At 36.4% G+C, this 15873-nt stretch overlaps 2 protein-coding genes across 3 annotated transcripts; both read right to left on the minus strand.

Annotated features, from left to right (window-relative positions):
• Window positions 1–4462: 4462 nt before the first annotated feature.
• LOC132279176 (uncharacterized) lies at window positions 4463–5527 on the minus strand. The gene has a single exon (XM_059781113.1). It carries the CDS (start codon window positions 5525–5527, stop codon window positions 4463–4465), a length of 1065 nt encoding a protein of 354 aa, XP_059637096.1.
• Window positions 5528–7329: 1802 nt separating this feature from the next.
• On the minus strand, window positions 7330–15666 carry LOC132309811 (UBP1-associated protein 2C-like). 2 transcript variants are annotated; one of them, XM_059808089.1, is made up of 2 exons: window positions 14358–15666; window positions 7330–7778 (listed from the first exon to the last, which is right to left on the minus strand). In XM_059808089.1, exon 1 carries the CDS (start codon window positions 15565–15567, stop codon window positions 14359–14361), a length of 1209 nt encoding a protein of 402 aa, XP_059664072.1. In that variant the 5' UTR covers window positions 15568–15666; the 3' UTR covers window positions 7330–7778; window position 14358. The 2 variants fall into 2 exon arrangements, with proteins under 2 accessions (XP_059664072.1, XP_059664069.1); XM_059808086.1 differs by lacking the exon at window positions 7330–7778 and adding an exon at window positions 11089–11369 and having other exon boundaries at window positions 14358–15664.
• Window positions 15667–15873: the final 207 nt, after the last annotated feature.

A 15873-nucleotide genomic window follows, 5' to 3' on the forward strand; every position in this document is an offset into this window, starting at 1 on the left:
ATTTTCATTTAGTACAATTGCAAGTCTTTGTATTTTGAAGGCGATTACAATCATGTTTATCGAATTATAATAATAATTTTAAATAAGAAGAAAAGAAATAAAAAAAAAATAAGAAAAGAAAGTTACATACCACATAAGAAAGAAAAGTTAAAGAGAGAATTTTACAAATTAAAAATTTTTATATTTGTGTGTATATGTGTGTTGTAATGAATGTGTGTGTGTATATATAGTAATATTTGTTATAGAAAGTTTCACACACACACAGATAGAGAGAAAGTGAGACAGAGAGAGAACACGAGAGAGATAGAGAGAGAGGAAAGCTTTTTCATTCCAGTGTCCAAGTCTGTATATACACAATGCCTTTTTATAGGCATAAGATTCAGCTTTCTGTGTACGCCACTCATGCTGTCTTCTTTTGTAAGCTTCAATTGTGATCACATGGATGACTTACTAGATTTGAGAACCCCACATAATGACTTATATATATAACACTCCCCCTTAGGGTCCACAAAACTACACTAAGAATATGCCTCGTTAAAACATTACTAAGGAAAACCCAGTGGGACAAAACCCTAGTGAAGGAAAAATAGTACAGTATTCTTGTGTATGGTATTGTATAGATTAAAACTGCCTCATTAAAACCTTGCCAAGAAAACCCAGTGGGATAAAACCTGGAAGAAGGAAAAAGAGTACAGTATGTTAATACCTTTTTGATCAATTGCTCCCCCTCATTAGTTCAATCCTGAAGATCCTTTAGTTGACGCATTCAAATGTTGTCCACTAACTTCTTGAATGTTGTAGTTGGAAGCGGTTTAGTGAATAAATCTGCTCGATTATCACTAGAGCGTATCTGCCGAACATCGATATCACAGCTCTTCTGGAGCTCGTGTGTGGAAAAGAATTTTGGTGAAATGTGCTTAGTTCTGTCACTTTTTATATATCCTCCTCTTACTTGTGCAATACATGTTGTATTATCTTCATATAATATTGTTGAACTATCTTTGATTGAGGAGAGTCCACATGATTCTCGAATATGTTGTATAACAGATCTCAACCAAATACATTCTCTACCTGCTTCATGAATTGCGAGTATCTTAGAGTGATTTGAGGAACTTGCAGTCATGGTCTATTTCATAGATCGCCATGATATAGTGGTACCACCACAAGTAAACAAGTACCCTGTTTGTGATCAGGCTGTATGTGGGTCAGAAAGATAACCTGCATTTGCATATCCGATCAACTGGAGCTTTGATTTTCTTGAATAAAACAACCCCATATCAGTCGCTCCCCGAAGGTAACGCATAATGTGCTTGACTCCATTCCAATGTCTTCGAGTTAGTGCAAAACTATACCGTGCTAGTAAGTTGACTGCAAATACTATATCAGGTCTGGTACAATTTGCAAGGTACATTAGAGCACCGATTGCACTAAGATATGGTACTTCAGGACCAAGAACTTCTTCGCCTTCTTCCAGAGGACGAAAATGATCTTTCTTAACATCAAGTGATCGGACAATCATTGAAGAACTCAAGAAGTGAGCTTTATCTATATAAAAGCGTTTTAGGACTTTTTCGGTGTATGTTGACTGATAAATCAGAATTCCACTTGGTAAATGTTCGATCTGCAGGCCGAGACAAAATTTTGTTCTACCAAGATCTTTCGTTTCGAATTCTTTCTTTAAATAATTAGCAGTCGTGGTGAGCTCTTCAGGAGTTCCCACAAGATTTAGGTCGTCAACATATACAACTATAATGGCAAATCCAGATTTTGATTTCTTGATGAAAATGCATGGACAAACTTGATTATTCACATATCCTTCTTTTAGTAAATTAATGCTGAGTCGATTGTACCACATGCGTCCGGATTGTTTCAATCCGTACAAGGATCGTTGTAGTTTGATTGAATACATGGTATGTGGTTTCAAGCTATTTGCTTCAAGCATTTAAATCCTTCAAGGATTTTCATATATGTGCCACTATCTAGTGATCCATATAAATAAGCTGTAACCACGTCCATCAGACGCATATCCAGTGCTTCTAAGACTGTCAAATTGATTAAAAAACAAAATATGATTGCATCCATCACAGGAGAGTATGTCTTCTCATAATCAATACCAGGTCTCTGGGAAAAACCTTCGGCTACAAGTCGGACTTTGTATCTTACAATTTCATTTTTCTCATTATATTTCCTTACAAATACCCATTTGTACCCTACAGGCATGACATCTTCAGGTGTCTGGACTACAGGTCCAAATACTTCACGTTTTGCTAATGAGTTTAGCTCTGCCTGTATTGTTTCTTTCCATTTTGGCCAATCATTTCTACATGACACTCTTCGACGTTTTGAGATTCAGGATCCTCATTATCACCTGCAATATCAACAGCAACTACAAAGGAGAAAAAATTGTTAATAATAACTGTATTTCTATCCACAATTCTCTATAGTTTATTGAGATCTCATTATTTTCAGGTACCAGTGCCTCTTCCGGGGCTTGTGCCACTTCCGGGGCATGCATATCTTCTGGGGCTACTTGCTTATAAAATTTAGATTGATCAATCATTTTCGTTGTTCCTTTTGCAAGTGTGACCTCTTTAGGAGCTCCAATTTCTTTATTTGATTTCTCTTGTGCTTTCCTTTTCCGGAGATCAGTATCTTTTGCACCGACTGGTCTACCACGCTTCTGGCGTGTCTTAGATGCATTTGCAATAACACTGACAGACTGTCCTACATGGACATCAATTCTTGCTGGAATATTTGCAGCTGGTATATGTGATTTCATCACTTTCTTTGTGTCAGTGAATGCATCGAGTAATTGATTTGCAATACTTTGCAAATAAATGATCCTTTGAACTTCTAGTTCACATTGATTTGTGCGAGAATCGAAATGAGATAAAGTCGAGACATTCCAATTAATAACTCATTGTTTTTCTGGCTTTTTCTTTTCTCCCCCTAATGGAGGGAAAACAGACTCATCGAAATGACAATCAGCAAACCGCGCCTTAAACACATCACCTGTCATAGGTTCAAGATATCTAATAATAAATGGAGAATCAAAACCTACATAAATACCAAGTCGTCGTTGAGGACCCATTTTGGTGCGTTGTGGGGGTGCAATGGGAACATATACAGCGCAACCAAAAACTCGTAAGTGAGAGATACTTGGTTGTTGACCCATCACAAGTTGTAGTGGTGAAAAACTATGATATGCAGTTAGTCTAATACGAACTAGTGATGCTGCATGTAATATCGCATGTCCCCAAGCAGAAACAGGTAGTTTAGTTCTCATGAGTAATGGTCTAGCTATTAACTGAAGACGTTTGATAAAAGATTCTGCAAGACCATTTTGGGTGTGAGTGTGTGCAACAGGATGTTCAATAAGAATGCCAATTGACATGCAATAGTCATCAAATGATTGAGATGTAAATTCTCCGGCATTATCAAAACGGATAGTCTGGATTGGATAATCCGAAAATTGTGCTCGTATTCGGATTATTTGAGCAAGGAGTCGAGCAAATGCAACATTATGAGTAGAAAGTAAACTTACGTGTGACCACCGTGTTGATGCATCAATTAAGACCATAAAATACCGAAATGGTCCACACGCTGGAAGAATTGGTCCACATATATCCCCTTGAATTCGTTGTAAAAATGGTAAGCATTCAACGACGACCTTGGAAGGTGGTCTGACTATTAATTTACCATGTGAACAAGCGATACAAGGATAATCATTTGCTAAAAGAATCTTCTAGTTCTTTAATGGATGACCATGTGAATTTTCAATGATTCGGCGCATCATTGTTGATCGAGGATGATCAAAGCGATTATGCCAAAGTATAAAAATATTTAGGTCGGAGCACTTCTTGTGCGTCACTGCATGTGACTTAATTACTCTTATATTTGTATAATATAATCCAGAAGATAAAGCAGGGAGTTTTTCTAATACATGCTTCTGGCATGTAATACAGAGATATTCAACGCCCCCTTCATTTATAGTCTCAATATGATAACCGTTGAGACATATATCTTTAAAACTTAATAAATTTCTTTCGGATTTGGTAGAGTATAGAGCATCATCAATATTCAATTGTGTTCCACATTGTAACACAATGATAGCTCTTCCGGAGCCTTCAATTAGATCTGCTGGACCTGATATTGTATTGACACGAGCTTCAACTAATGTTATACACGAAAAGTATTTTCTATTTCGAGTATAGTGTGCATTGTTGCACTGTCTGCCAGACATATATCTTCATCATTTATCTTGGGTACAGTCAATGCCTTAGTCAGATCCATGCTTCTTCATATACACAAAATATATATTTCATTACTTCAAACTTGAAATACAAACTAGATTTACATGCAAGATAGCCAAAATAAAAACATACTAGTACAACCTAGATAGAGACATATTGATACAGATAAGCTAAAACACACAAGGGATAACATGTTAGAGAAGGACACATTAATTGGTATGGACATTTCCATCACCAATCAAATGATTAATACTATCACTAGGATCAGCAAAGAAGTCAGAAACATCAAGGTGAGTAATATCAACAGGCAAGTCGTCATCCATAAAATTTATTTCAATTTCCTTTCTTTTTCCTTTATCATTCATTGAGGCACGGTAAAGATCAACTAGATGTTTGGGCGTACGACAGGTACGCGACCAATGACCTTTCATTCGACATCTATAGCAAGGCTTGTCATCATATATCTCATGAGCTTTGTTCTGCAAAGCTTTTTCTTTTGCCTGCTTGGTCGCATTTGAATTCCACTTCTGGTGGGACGGTGTAGAGTTCCTTCTGGGAACCAATGAGAAATTATGACTACCATGATTATTATAATTATTTCTATTGCAACCATATCCACGACCACCACGACGTTTGCGTCCACGTTCACGTCCATGGCCGTGAAATGATGACATATTCGCTTCTGGGAATGGTACAGATCCAGTGGGACGGGACTGATGGTTTTGCATCAAAAGCTCATTATTCTGTTCAGCCACCAACAAACAAGAAATCAGCTCAGAATATTTGGTAAATCTGCGCTCTCTATATTGCTGCTGCAGGAGCACATTTGAGGCATGAAATGTGGAGTATGTTTTTTCCAACATATCATCATCAGTGATTTTTCCTCCACATAATTTCAATTGTGAGCTGATTTTAAATAAGGCTGAATTGTATTCACTTACACCTTTAAAATCCTGCAATCGCAGGTGGATCCAGTCATAGCGAGCTTTTGGAAGAATCACAGTTTTCTGATGTTCATATCGTTCTTTCAGATTTTTCCACAGTGTAAGTGGATCCTTAACTGTGAGGTACTTTATTTTTAATTCCTCATGGAGGTGATGGCGAAGAAAGGTCATGGTTTTTGCACGGTCCTGCAGGGACACATTATTTTCTTCCTTAATTGTTTCACCGAGATTCATGACATCCAAGTGGATCTCAGCATCTAGGATCCATGACAAGTAGTTTTTTCCCGAGATATCAAGTGCCACAAATTCAAGTTTGGTAAGATTTGACATTATGAACTATAAATGGTAAAATAACATAGTTAGTATTATTTCACAAAAAGAATAATCAATTTGAGATTATAAAAATACTACAGTAACTATAATGTGATTTGTCAGTAAATAAATAATGTCAAAAGTTAATCATGTGCTTTCAGTAAACAAAACAATAACAAAAAGACAAAATATGTTTACACTAAAAGGCACATATAATTTATATTTCTACGTTTTACAAAACTTCAGGTTTGTAAGGGTACTCAGTGTAAATGACTTCAGGTCAAAGAATTTCAGATTCATTTGGACTTCAGGCCAACAAATTTTGTGAAACTTCGGGTTTGCAAAAAGTACCAAATATTTGTGAAACTTCAGGCTCACGAAGTGTATATTAATATATGCAAAACTTCGAGTTTGCAAATTAAATAATTTAGTATTTGCGAGACTTCGGGCTCAGCAATTTACTTTTCAAGAATGGAAAAAAATATTCTAATATAAATAAATAAATAAATAGTTGCGAGACTGCAGGCTTAACAATTTTAATAATATGTAAATTTTGAACAACAACAATTTAATATAAATAATTATTTTTTTTACTCTTTGAAGTGAGAAAGAAAAATAAAATTTTCTTCTCAGTTGATAGAGTCTCGTGCTGATAACGTGTAATGAATATGTGTGTTTATATATATAGTAATATTTGTTATAGAAAGTTTCACACACAGATAAAGAGTGACTGTGAGACCGAGAGAGAGAGAGAGAGAGTGTGTATATATATGTTGTTACCATAATATGTCGTCTGACCAAATCTTCTCAAGCCGATATGACTCCCAAACAATTTGCAATTACTTTTGCCTCATTTTAAAGTTATTATTTTTCAGCAAAAGTTATAGTCTGACAGTGTTTGTATAGGTGATAAAAAATAATAAATATAAAAATAATGGATGGTCCTTCTTTTAATTGGTTTATGTTGTAGATCTCCACACCCATTATCCAAAAGTGTGATAAAAATTTGAAACGTATACGGACACACTGAATGATTTTTTTATCAGAACTCCTAAAATAAATTAATTATTATATATCATATCATATATTCTTAAAAGTTAAAAGGATGATATAACCGAACGTTCTATGATACTTTTAGGAAATGACTAACTTAAATTTTTTTCGTTAATACTTGAAAAATATGTTTAAAAAATATAAACTTGATTAATTAGTAGGGATGCAAGCTCATGCAGAATTAACCCTAAATACGATGGTTCTGATTGACCTAATCTGGAATGGCTTAAATAAATTTCCGCCACGCTACATATCATTTTAAATTGCCAAAATTGTTGTAACACAATGGTTGGATACAAGACATGAAATCTAAAAAGGATGGGAGTTCCAATTGACCAATTTAACCATTCGATTAGAATATTATACTTGATTCTCATTGATAATTTCGTTATATTTTCGTTGTAAATTTTAAGCTCAACATAAATTACCTCTTCTTTTTTTTCTACCTTCTTTCATTTTTTTGTGCTAACTACCCTAAAATAAATAAATAAATTGCTCTTCAATTTAAAATTACTTTGTCAAATCGCCTATGTTAATTAATTAGTCCAAATTAATACAATTGTTTGTTTATTACAGCAATATAAAAGATGAGCTCCCCATAATAATTTTGATAACCATGGCAAGCAATTTACGATTTCATAGACCAAAAATGTTCAGATAAATTTGATAAAATCTTAGAAATTGCAGACTAAATGTTGGACATCAGGTGTGAAGTGAAAACCCATGTACATGAAATTAAGGCAAATATAATAATAACAATGACATGCTTGCAAGCCCTCAAAAATGACCATGAGTGTCACATACCATCACTTCTATCAAATGTAACACTTTCTCCAAAGCATAATTTGGACAAACACAAAAGTTGTTTGCATCATTTCAATTGAATAATGTTCATCAACAAATTAGCTCCAACTTAAGTTGCACAATTCCTCTAATAGAGTGGCGCACACACTCCAGCTCTCATGTTCTATGCGTGCTTGCAATCTTGTTTCTATTCTATGGAGCACACAATCTTGTTTCTCCAGCTCTCATGTTCTACGTGCGCTTGCAATCTTGTTTCTCTTCTATGGAGCACACAATCCTGTTTCTTCCATTCTGTGCTCCACGGGAACTTCCATAGTTTCTAATATGTGCAACTTAATTTTGCTGCTCTCGCGCTTCCGTTCCAGCACTCTCGAATGCTTGGACTCCAACAAGCAGCCACTGTTTTACATTGCTACAATACATCAACAATGCAAATTAATTAACCAGCTTATATATTTCTGTAACATCATCCCACCCAATTTAGTTCTCCCTTTTCCGTCCACCACTAACAATACTTTTTATTGTCCTATACCAAGTCAATCTCGTCGTTTTCATTATTTCGGTAAAATTTTAATGTTGACGAGGCTTCATGCTTGTTTGGGGCCGGGAGCGACCGAAGTTGAAAAATGTTATGATCCACCGAGAGATCATTTTGATTTTTCCTTTTCCTTTTGATAAAAAGGAGAGCACAACGCTGTCAAATATTGAAAAGGAAAATGGCAAGAAAGAGATGCAACCACAATAACAAAATTGTTACAATATTCCTGGTTTATTCAAACTAAATAAACATATACATATATATACCCTCTTGTCAAAAAAAAAAAAAAAAACTTCATAATTGAAAGCCTGTAAATTTAATAATTAAAAAGGCTGCAAACACCCTTCCATTTCCAGTAAATTAGAAATACAAAAACTTGGTTCTCACGGACCCATCATATTTAGGATTTATTTTAGACTACAATGAGAGTGACTAACAACTATGAAAAGGGTAAAACACAACAAAAAGAAGATTTAAGGATGTAACTTCACAAAAACGACAAGTGACAAACAAATTACATTATCCATGAAATAAACTCACAAAGCCAAAAACAAATAGACCTAACATTATCACAAGCTGATAGAAAACCGGTCTCAAATTTAATAGTACAATTAAGTTGCCAGGAAGACAGAGATCCATGTATTTAAGAGGAACCATACAACATGGCATCAATAATTTACCTCCACAATCTAAAATATGGAAAACACCAAATCAGACACCAAATCAGATGGTTTATTGTATACAACTGAAGTGCAAGACTATAGGTCATGGTCATGGGAAATAGATGTGACACCTCCATAGATGAATAGAACAAAGATAGATGGATGGATATATATATAATATAAGCACACATTACTGAGACTTCTCTCCACCCACTCCGGTTCTTTTGACAAAAACCACCTTGTATCCAACTTATATTTTCTAGCGAATTTAATAATAACATCCAAGGTATTTTAGATTACATGTTGGGCTGTCCAAGGAGGGCTGTCCAAGTGTGTAAAATCATCATTGATTTTGCAGCAAAAATTATTAAAATTTACTTTCTCATTGCCGGCAAATCAGATATGTTCCCTACACATGACCAGAAATTTCAAGGAAATTTCAAATATCTGACACCAGCATGTATCCACGACAAAAGCATCCATGCTCCTAAGGGAAAGCACAAAGGCGTATATTTGAACTAGAAAACTTAGATGGTCTTTAGAACGAGGGGGAAGGCACCTCTCTCCAATATATAGAAGAAACCTTAATTCCATTCGCCCGTGCTGAAAGGGCGCCAACAAAACCATAACCCCCTAGAATTTTGAACATTTGGCCTTGATAAAATCCCAAGACCATTTAACCAATAGGGGGGGAAAGTGAATAAATAAAGAAAAAAAAAAAAAAAAAAGGCACAAACACATACACATTGTATTTTAGCAAATTATTATACGTGCAACCATGACTGAGATATACCACCAAATGGCCAGGAGCACACACCGCTCCAGCAAGGTGTGACAAAATTAAAACTACAACCAAGGTGTCTTGTTCGTGCCAAACACATATCAGACACTTCAAACTCTCACATTGCTCGTGCCAATTTGCCAAACACATATCAGACACTTCAAGACAATGTGTACAACTCAAACAATTTACATACTTTCATGTTGCAGCATGAATACAAGCGAGTAAAGGGAAAAGGAAATACAACCTAAATAAAATCAGAGATGGGTAAAAATAGATGCAAAAAGGAAAAGGTTCACCTACCATAGATAATCATCCAAATAGCAAACATGCATATTCCAAAGACAAAAATATCCATAGATCCAAAGAGCAAAACTAATAACACTCAAAAGTCAAGAAATTCAGGGCCCCTTTGAATCCACTGCAACTACAGATTGAAGTAAATAAAGAGAATTCAGGTTGAATGCATCAATAGCCAACTGTAAATACAGCTAAACAGAACAGTGGGAAAAAAAATCAGGTTCAACAACCCTTAAAAAACAGAAAATTCCAGCCTTGCAAAATAGCCCTTGAAAAATCAGATTCAGACATCTGATTTGTCAGAAGGAAGACAGAAATAGAGAGAGAGAAGAGACAAGAAATAGAGAGAGAGCTTTAAAGAGAAGGAGGATGAGAAAACAGAGAAGCTTCTGAAGAGAGAGAGAGAGGGGAGGGGGGCTGTCTTTACTCGCCTCTGTAGGTACTAGAAAGGCACAAAGGCTGTGCCTGAGGCACCTACCACCCAGCACCTTTTAGGCACACCTTTAGCAACTATGGACCCTTCAGCCCATTGACTTCGATATTCCTCTTTTTCTTTGTTTTGCATCTAATATGGAACACTGTATTATAGCTACTGTTATATAAATTTTATTTCTTTATACTAATATAGTTTTATTTTATTGTGTGACGGTTTATGTGCTGGCTATCAGGCGAGGTTTTGGAAGTTTAAAGTACTCAAAAGTAATTGCCTTAATTTTTCTATCTTTTTCAATTAGTTTTGAGGCTTGTTCATGTTGTAATTTAAGAATTCTTAATATGCTAATTCTTTCTCATTCTGTATAATCTTATTATTCGCAATCCAATCCTAACGACCTCTACGATCCAACGTAGGATCCCAGTCTCAACAACCTTGATGTATGTGTGTGTATAATATACCAAAAGAATAAATAATTAGCCTACATATAATGAGGGGTAAGGTAATTTACAGACTTGAAAATTTTCAGTGCATATTTCCAAGAAATTAGCATATATATAAAGATATATATTTTCTCCCCGAGAAATCGTAGTAGCTGTGAAGCCTCAATTTTTATAACATAGACAAGTGCACATGGATTGAAGAATGTAAACACGAAGCAATGTTCCAGCTATACACAAACAGAGACTGGTACGTGCACCAATTCTTGTCAAGGAAACAACAATTGCAAAACAGTTGCCAGAAAATGTAATCTGCCTCATTATCAAGTTATAGCCACAACAATTATTTCTCAAAGAGAATTCATGCATGAAAAAAAATGACAAATAGAAAGAAATGCTTACTCATTTAACATAATATAATTATTAATGAAGCAACAAAGACCCATGTAACTGAAAGCAATGTTCTTCAGTTACACACATTCAAAGACTCGTACGCCTCACTAATCCTTGTCATGGAAACAATAATTGCAAAGAACAAATAATAAATAAAAAGAAATACTTACTCATGTAACATAACATATAATTACTATTCACGTAAATATCAATAGGAATTATATTAAAGAACAAAGATAGTTATCAAAATACCACAATCATATTTAAGTAAATTTAAACTAACTCTAGGAAACTTTAAATAACAGCCGTCACAAAAACCACAATTTAGAGGGGCAGATAGAGTGAAGCAGCAACAAGTATACAGCAGTCCATTTATCAACCAAAGATTTCAATGTCTGCAATCACCAAATCACCACAACCATTTAAAGCATTTGCGCCCAAGAATCTCTCATACACCTGAACCAAATACCCATTTAGAACTCAATCCATAATTCAACATCCAAACAAACAAAACAAGTTCATGCTAACAAAAAGTAAGATAGTAACCCAACTGTTGTATAATACGAGTGTAGGCCTGATTCCAACAAATCTATCATGGCAAATGGGAAGCAAGCACCCGATTTAATTAACTCAAATAATCACAAATAAATAAATAAACATAAATTCAATATAATCATGAAGTTTTACAAAAGACAAGTTGAGCCAAGCAAATTGAAAAACATTATATTATATTGTAAAGAAAGGCAATGACAAACATATAAGAAGTAAACTAGGTGGGGGCAAAACGTATCTTACACTCCCCAATAAAACTTGCAGAAGACATGTAGAATTGGCAAACCCAAGTACAACCTCAAAAGCACCAAATCTGACTATGATTGCAATTTGCATGTATTCAAAGACAACCACCTTGAAGCCATAAATGTATTTCATGAAGAGAGAGCAAAAGGATAACACTAATGTTGACTTTACAAACATACCAAAAGTAAAAATTAAAATATACTACAATCTATTTTGAATAACAATATGCACATATCAGTTGAAAAACGATTGCTAATGTAGATTACAACGCTCAACCAACAGAACAAAACTGACGTATTACCAATAGGCACAATGGCAGAATTATCGGAAAAAGAATGTAATACTTAGCAAACAATAAATTAGTTAATGAATTTAATTCTTTACAGCCCAGTTAATAATTAAGCAGCTATATTCGACACCCCCCTTAACACCCCCCCCCCCCCCCCCCCCACAACCAAAAAAAAAAAAATTGAAGTACTGTTACACCCCAGTTAATAATTGAGCAGCTCCATCCACTAGCAACACCCACCCAAACTCCATCCTATAATTCAGTCAGTTGAATGTGTCACAGCCTGATCTTAATATAACCAATCTTACAACAAACCTTACACATTACTTATCGGAAAAGTCTTATTAATTACATTATGATTATCACTTAAATTTCAACTAATAATTAGCCCTTAAATTTCAGTACTTAATTTTCATTTTTATCAAACAGCAACTAAGTTGTCACTAAAGCATGAACAAAAATAAGAAAAGGTAATAGACATGGTCAGATGCTACCCTTTTCAATGCCTAACCAAACCAATTAAGTACTAACGGAGTCGCTAATATTCTCTTCTTAAAGCAGACCTATTTACCAAAAGAAAAAAGTAAGATGCTACCAATCACAAACTAAATAGCAACACTGGAGACCCATAAACAACAAGGTTAACAAGGCACAAAGACATAAATACATACATAAGTACCACAGTAGATCAAGATGGGTGAGAATTTATTAACAATTGGTATTATTTGACATCAAAAAAATCCCTCCTATTTTTAATAATTATTTTGCAATACCAAGAGAATTATCTAAAGTAAAACAGATATCTTCATGCTAAGATTGGATTCATAGGTTAAAGAGTTCCATTCGGTGAACAGTGAAACAAAAGAAGTTGGCTTACAAGCAAGACACAAAGACTAACCTTTGCATATGTGATCAATGTTACGCAATACATTATCACATTAACCCATGAAAAAAATATATATATCAAACTGTATTTCAGGTCTTGATGTGTAGTTCCACTAAATCATCAAAGAGGCAACAAAAGTAAACATTATGAACCACTACACGGTCCCATGTCAATCTAAACCAACAAAAATGAAAAACATAAAAGGAGTTGCATGTCCACTAAAATACCGCCATGATCACAAATACAACATAAAAGATAGCTAGCCCTGCCATCTCTCCACTCTCCCACCACTAAACCCATCCAAAATAAGTATGTTAACATTGTGAATACACTACAATAGAGAAAAAAATAAAGGAAAAACCCCAAATTGTTACGTGCCAATACAAAATAGTACCAACATAATTTTATGTCATGTCCCAAAGCTCATATAAACGTCCTAGCTTGTATCCGTTTAAGCATACCCACCCCTAGTTAAAAGCTCTCTCAACTTTCAAACTTAAAGTAGATAATACAAACAATGTCCAAACAACAAACAACAGAAGTCTCTTGTCAAATAATTAGCAAAGTGGCCACAATTTATCAAATTTGAATGTATGAAGCAAGTCAAAAAGTCTAAATGGAAAGAATTCAGTGAGGGCAAGAAGCAACATCAAAGAAACCTTCTGAGACTGGCAGAAACACAGAACAACAAAACAAAGACACGTCAAATTAACTCTTTCAGTGACGGCAAGAAGCAACATCAAAGAAACCTTCTGAGACTGGCAGAGACACAGCACAACAAAACAAAGACACATCAATTTAACAAAGAGTTAACAGTGACAGAACAACAAAACAAAGACCCATCAAATTAAGCAAGAGTTAACAGTGGCAGAAAAGGTCCCACTAAGGAGTTACATCATGGTCAAACCAGATTTTTCAGATTGGATTTTATTTAGAGGGTTAGGCCCAAAATACTAAACAATAAGAAACCACTTCAACCAATAAAGCAAGAAACATGATCGAAGCAATGACACCATTGGAAACAAGGGGAAAGAGTAAGGGAATGACCAACGGGCAATGGCACATGATAGGATGAGGAAAGACAACAAATAATGGAATGACCAAGGAGATATATTGTGTAAAACAACATAAATTGGGATCAATTAAAGCCCATTAAAAAAAAATTAAAAAACCAACAACGATGTGCCCCAAGTAGCATAATCTTGGATACCTTAAATTCATTACAAATACAAGCATTCAGGAAACAATTCAGAAAATATTGAAAAACCAGAAGTTCAGAAAACAGCATTAAGGTAAAAGTAAAACAAACAATTTGATCAACCACGATCCTGTTATCAATGCAAACAGGAAATGGTGGGAAAAAGGAAGGGAACTTAAGATACAAACAGGAACAAAATTTTATACTTAAATTCAATTTGTAAAGGGAAGAAAATGCAAAAAATGTTTTCTAAAGAAGGAGCAAAATTTTTACCTTAGTAATAGGGTGGCATGCCCTGATACATCCCACCAGGTGGACCCCTAGGACCTTGCGATGGCTGGTGCACCTGGGTTGGATAGGCAGACGATGCTAAACCATAGTTTCCACTACCTGGGTATCCCCCAGAAGGCATTCCAGTGGAACTTGAAGGCAACCTATACATAGAAGACCCTGTATTGTTCAACCCTCCATACTCACCAGAAGCAGACCCACCAAACTGTGAACCGCCATATGCCCCAGCGCCATACCCACCACCAACTGGCCCATGGCTCCCGTACCCAGTACCACCAATCGACTGGGGATTTTGATGGGCCAGCGCCGGTGGGCCACCAGAGAACCCTCCATACGAAGCTAACCCACCTGGTACGCCGTAATTCGAACCTGGCACCGCCCCAGGAGGTGGCACACCAAGTCTATCGGCACCACCTATATCACCCCCCATATTCGGGCCACCTGGCTTCCCTCTCTTCCCGTCGGCAGCCAGTTTACAAATCACCTGTTGCCCATCAATCACCTTCATTTGATCGACGAGTGAAGCCCTAGCCCCTTCTTCGGTCTTATAAACAAAAAAGGCGAAGCCTTTTAACTTTCCCGGCTGTTTATCGAACCCTAACGGTCCCTCCTCAATCTCTCCGTAGATTGAAAAATAATCCAACAATCTCTCTGACGAAATCTCAAACGGCACATTCCCAACATAAATCTTTCGCAGTGAGACATCCACAACATTACCTGCATTCGCACCCGAATGCCCCAACGAAGCGAGCTGCGTCACGGTCATTCGGCCGTCGATCTTCTTGCTCGGCTCTTTTAGGGCCAACGCAGCGCCGTCGACGTGCCGGAACGTGACGAAGCCGTAGCCCTTGGGTTTCCCCGTGTTCTTGTCTGTGATCACAATAGCCTCTTCGAGCTCGCCGAAAGAGGAGAAGACTTCACGGAGCTTCTCGGTGGTGGTATCGCCCCCGAGGCCGCGTACAAAAAGCTTGCGCTTGGCGGGATCGGCGTCAGCGATGGATCGGACGGCGTCGAGCACGTCGCGGTGTTGGACGGCGGCGAATTTGAGGATGTCGAGGAGCTGGTCTCTGTTGAAGTCTCCCATGATTTTTAGGGCGACTTCCGGAGAGAGAACGTTCGATGGCGGAGTGGTGTCGTTGACGGCGTATGCGCTGCCGTTCTCGTCGGTCTTCCGCTTCTTGGAAGGATCCATGTTTGTTAAAACTGTCAGTGTGTGTCTTGTATGTGTTTAATAATTGAGAGAGAAGAGTAAGGGGCTGGTTTTAACAAAACCCTAAACCTAGAAGTACAGAGGACTACACATCCGGAGCGACCAACTAGGTTAACGCAAATCTGGGCCGCGATCCATAAGTTATGGGCCTTCTCCCCCAATCCATCGGACCTTTTTTGTGTTGTAGCACTTTCTCTCCAGGGTCTCTCTCTCCGAGGCCGTGTTTGGTAACCATTAAGAGCGTTTTCAATAGTTACTAAATTTAGTTGGTTTGAATGTGACTAGAAT

This window comes from Cornus florida, unplaced genomic scaffold (genome assembly GCF_030987335.1).
Source record: "Cornus florida cultivar Cherokee Brave unplaced genomic scaffold, ASM3098733v1 CherokeeBrave_3.0.0_Hap2_Chr01, whole genome shotgun sequence".
NCBI lineage: Eukaryota > Viridiplantae > Streptophyta > Magnoliopsida > Cornales > Cornaceae > Cornus > Cornus florida.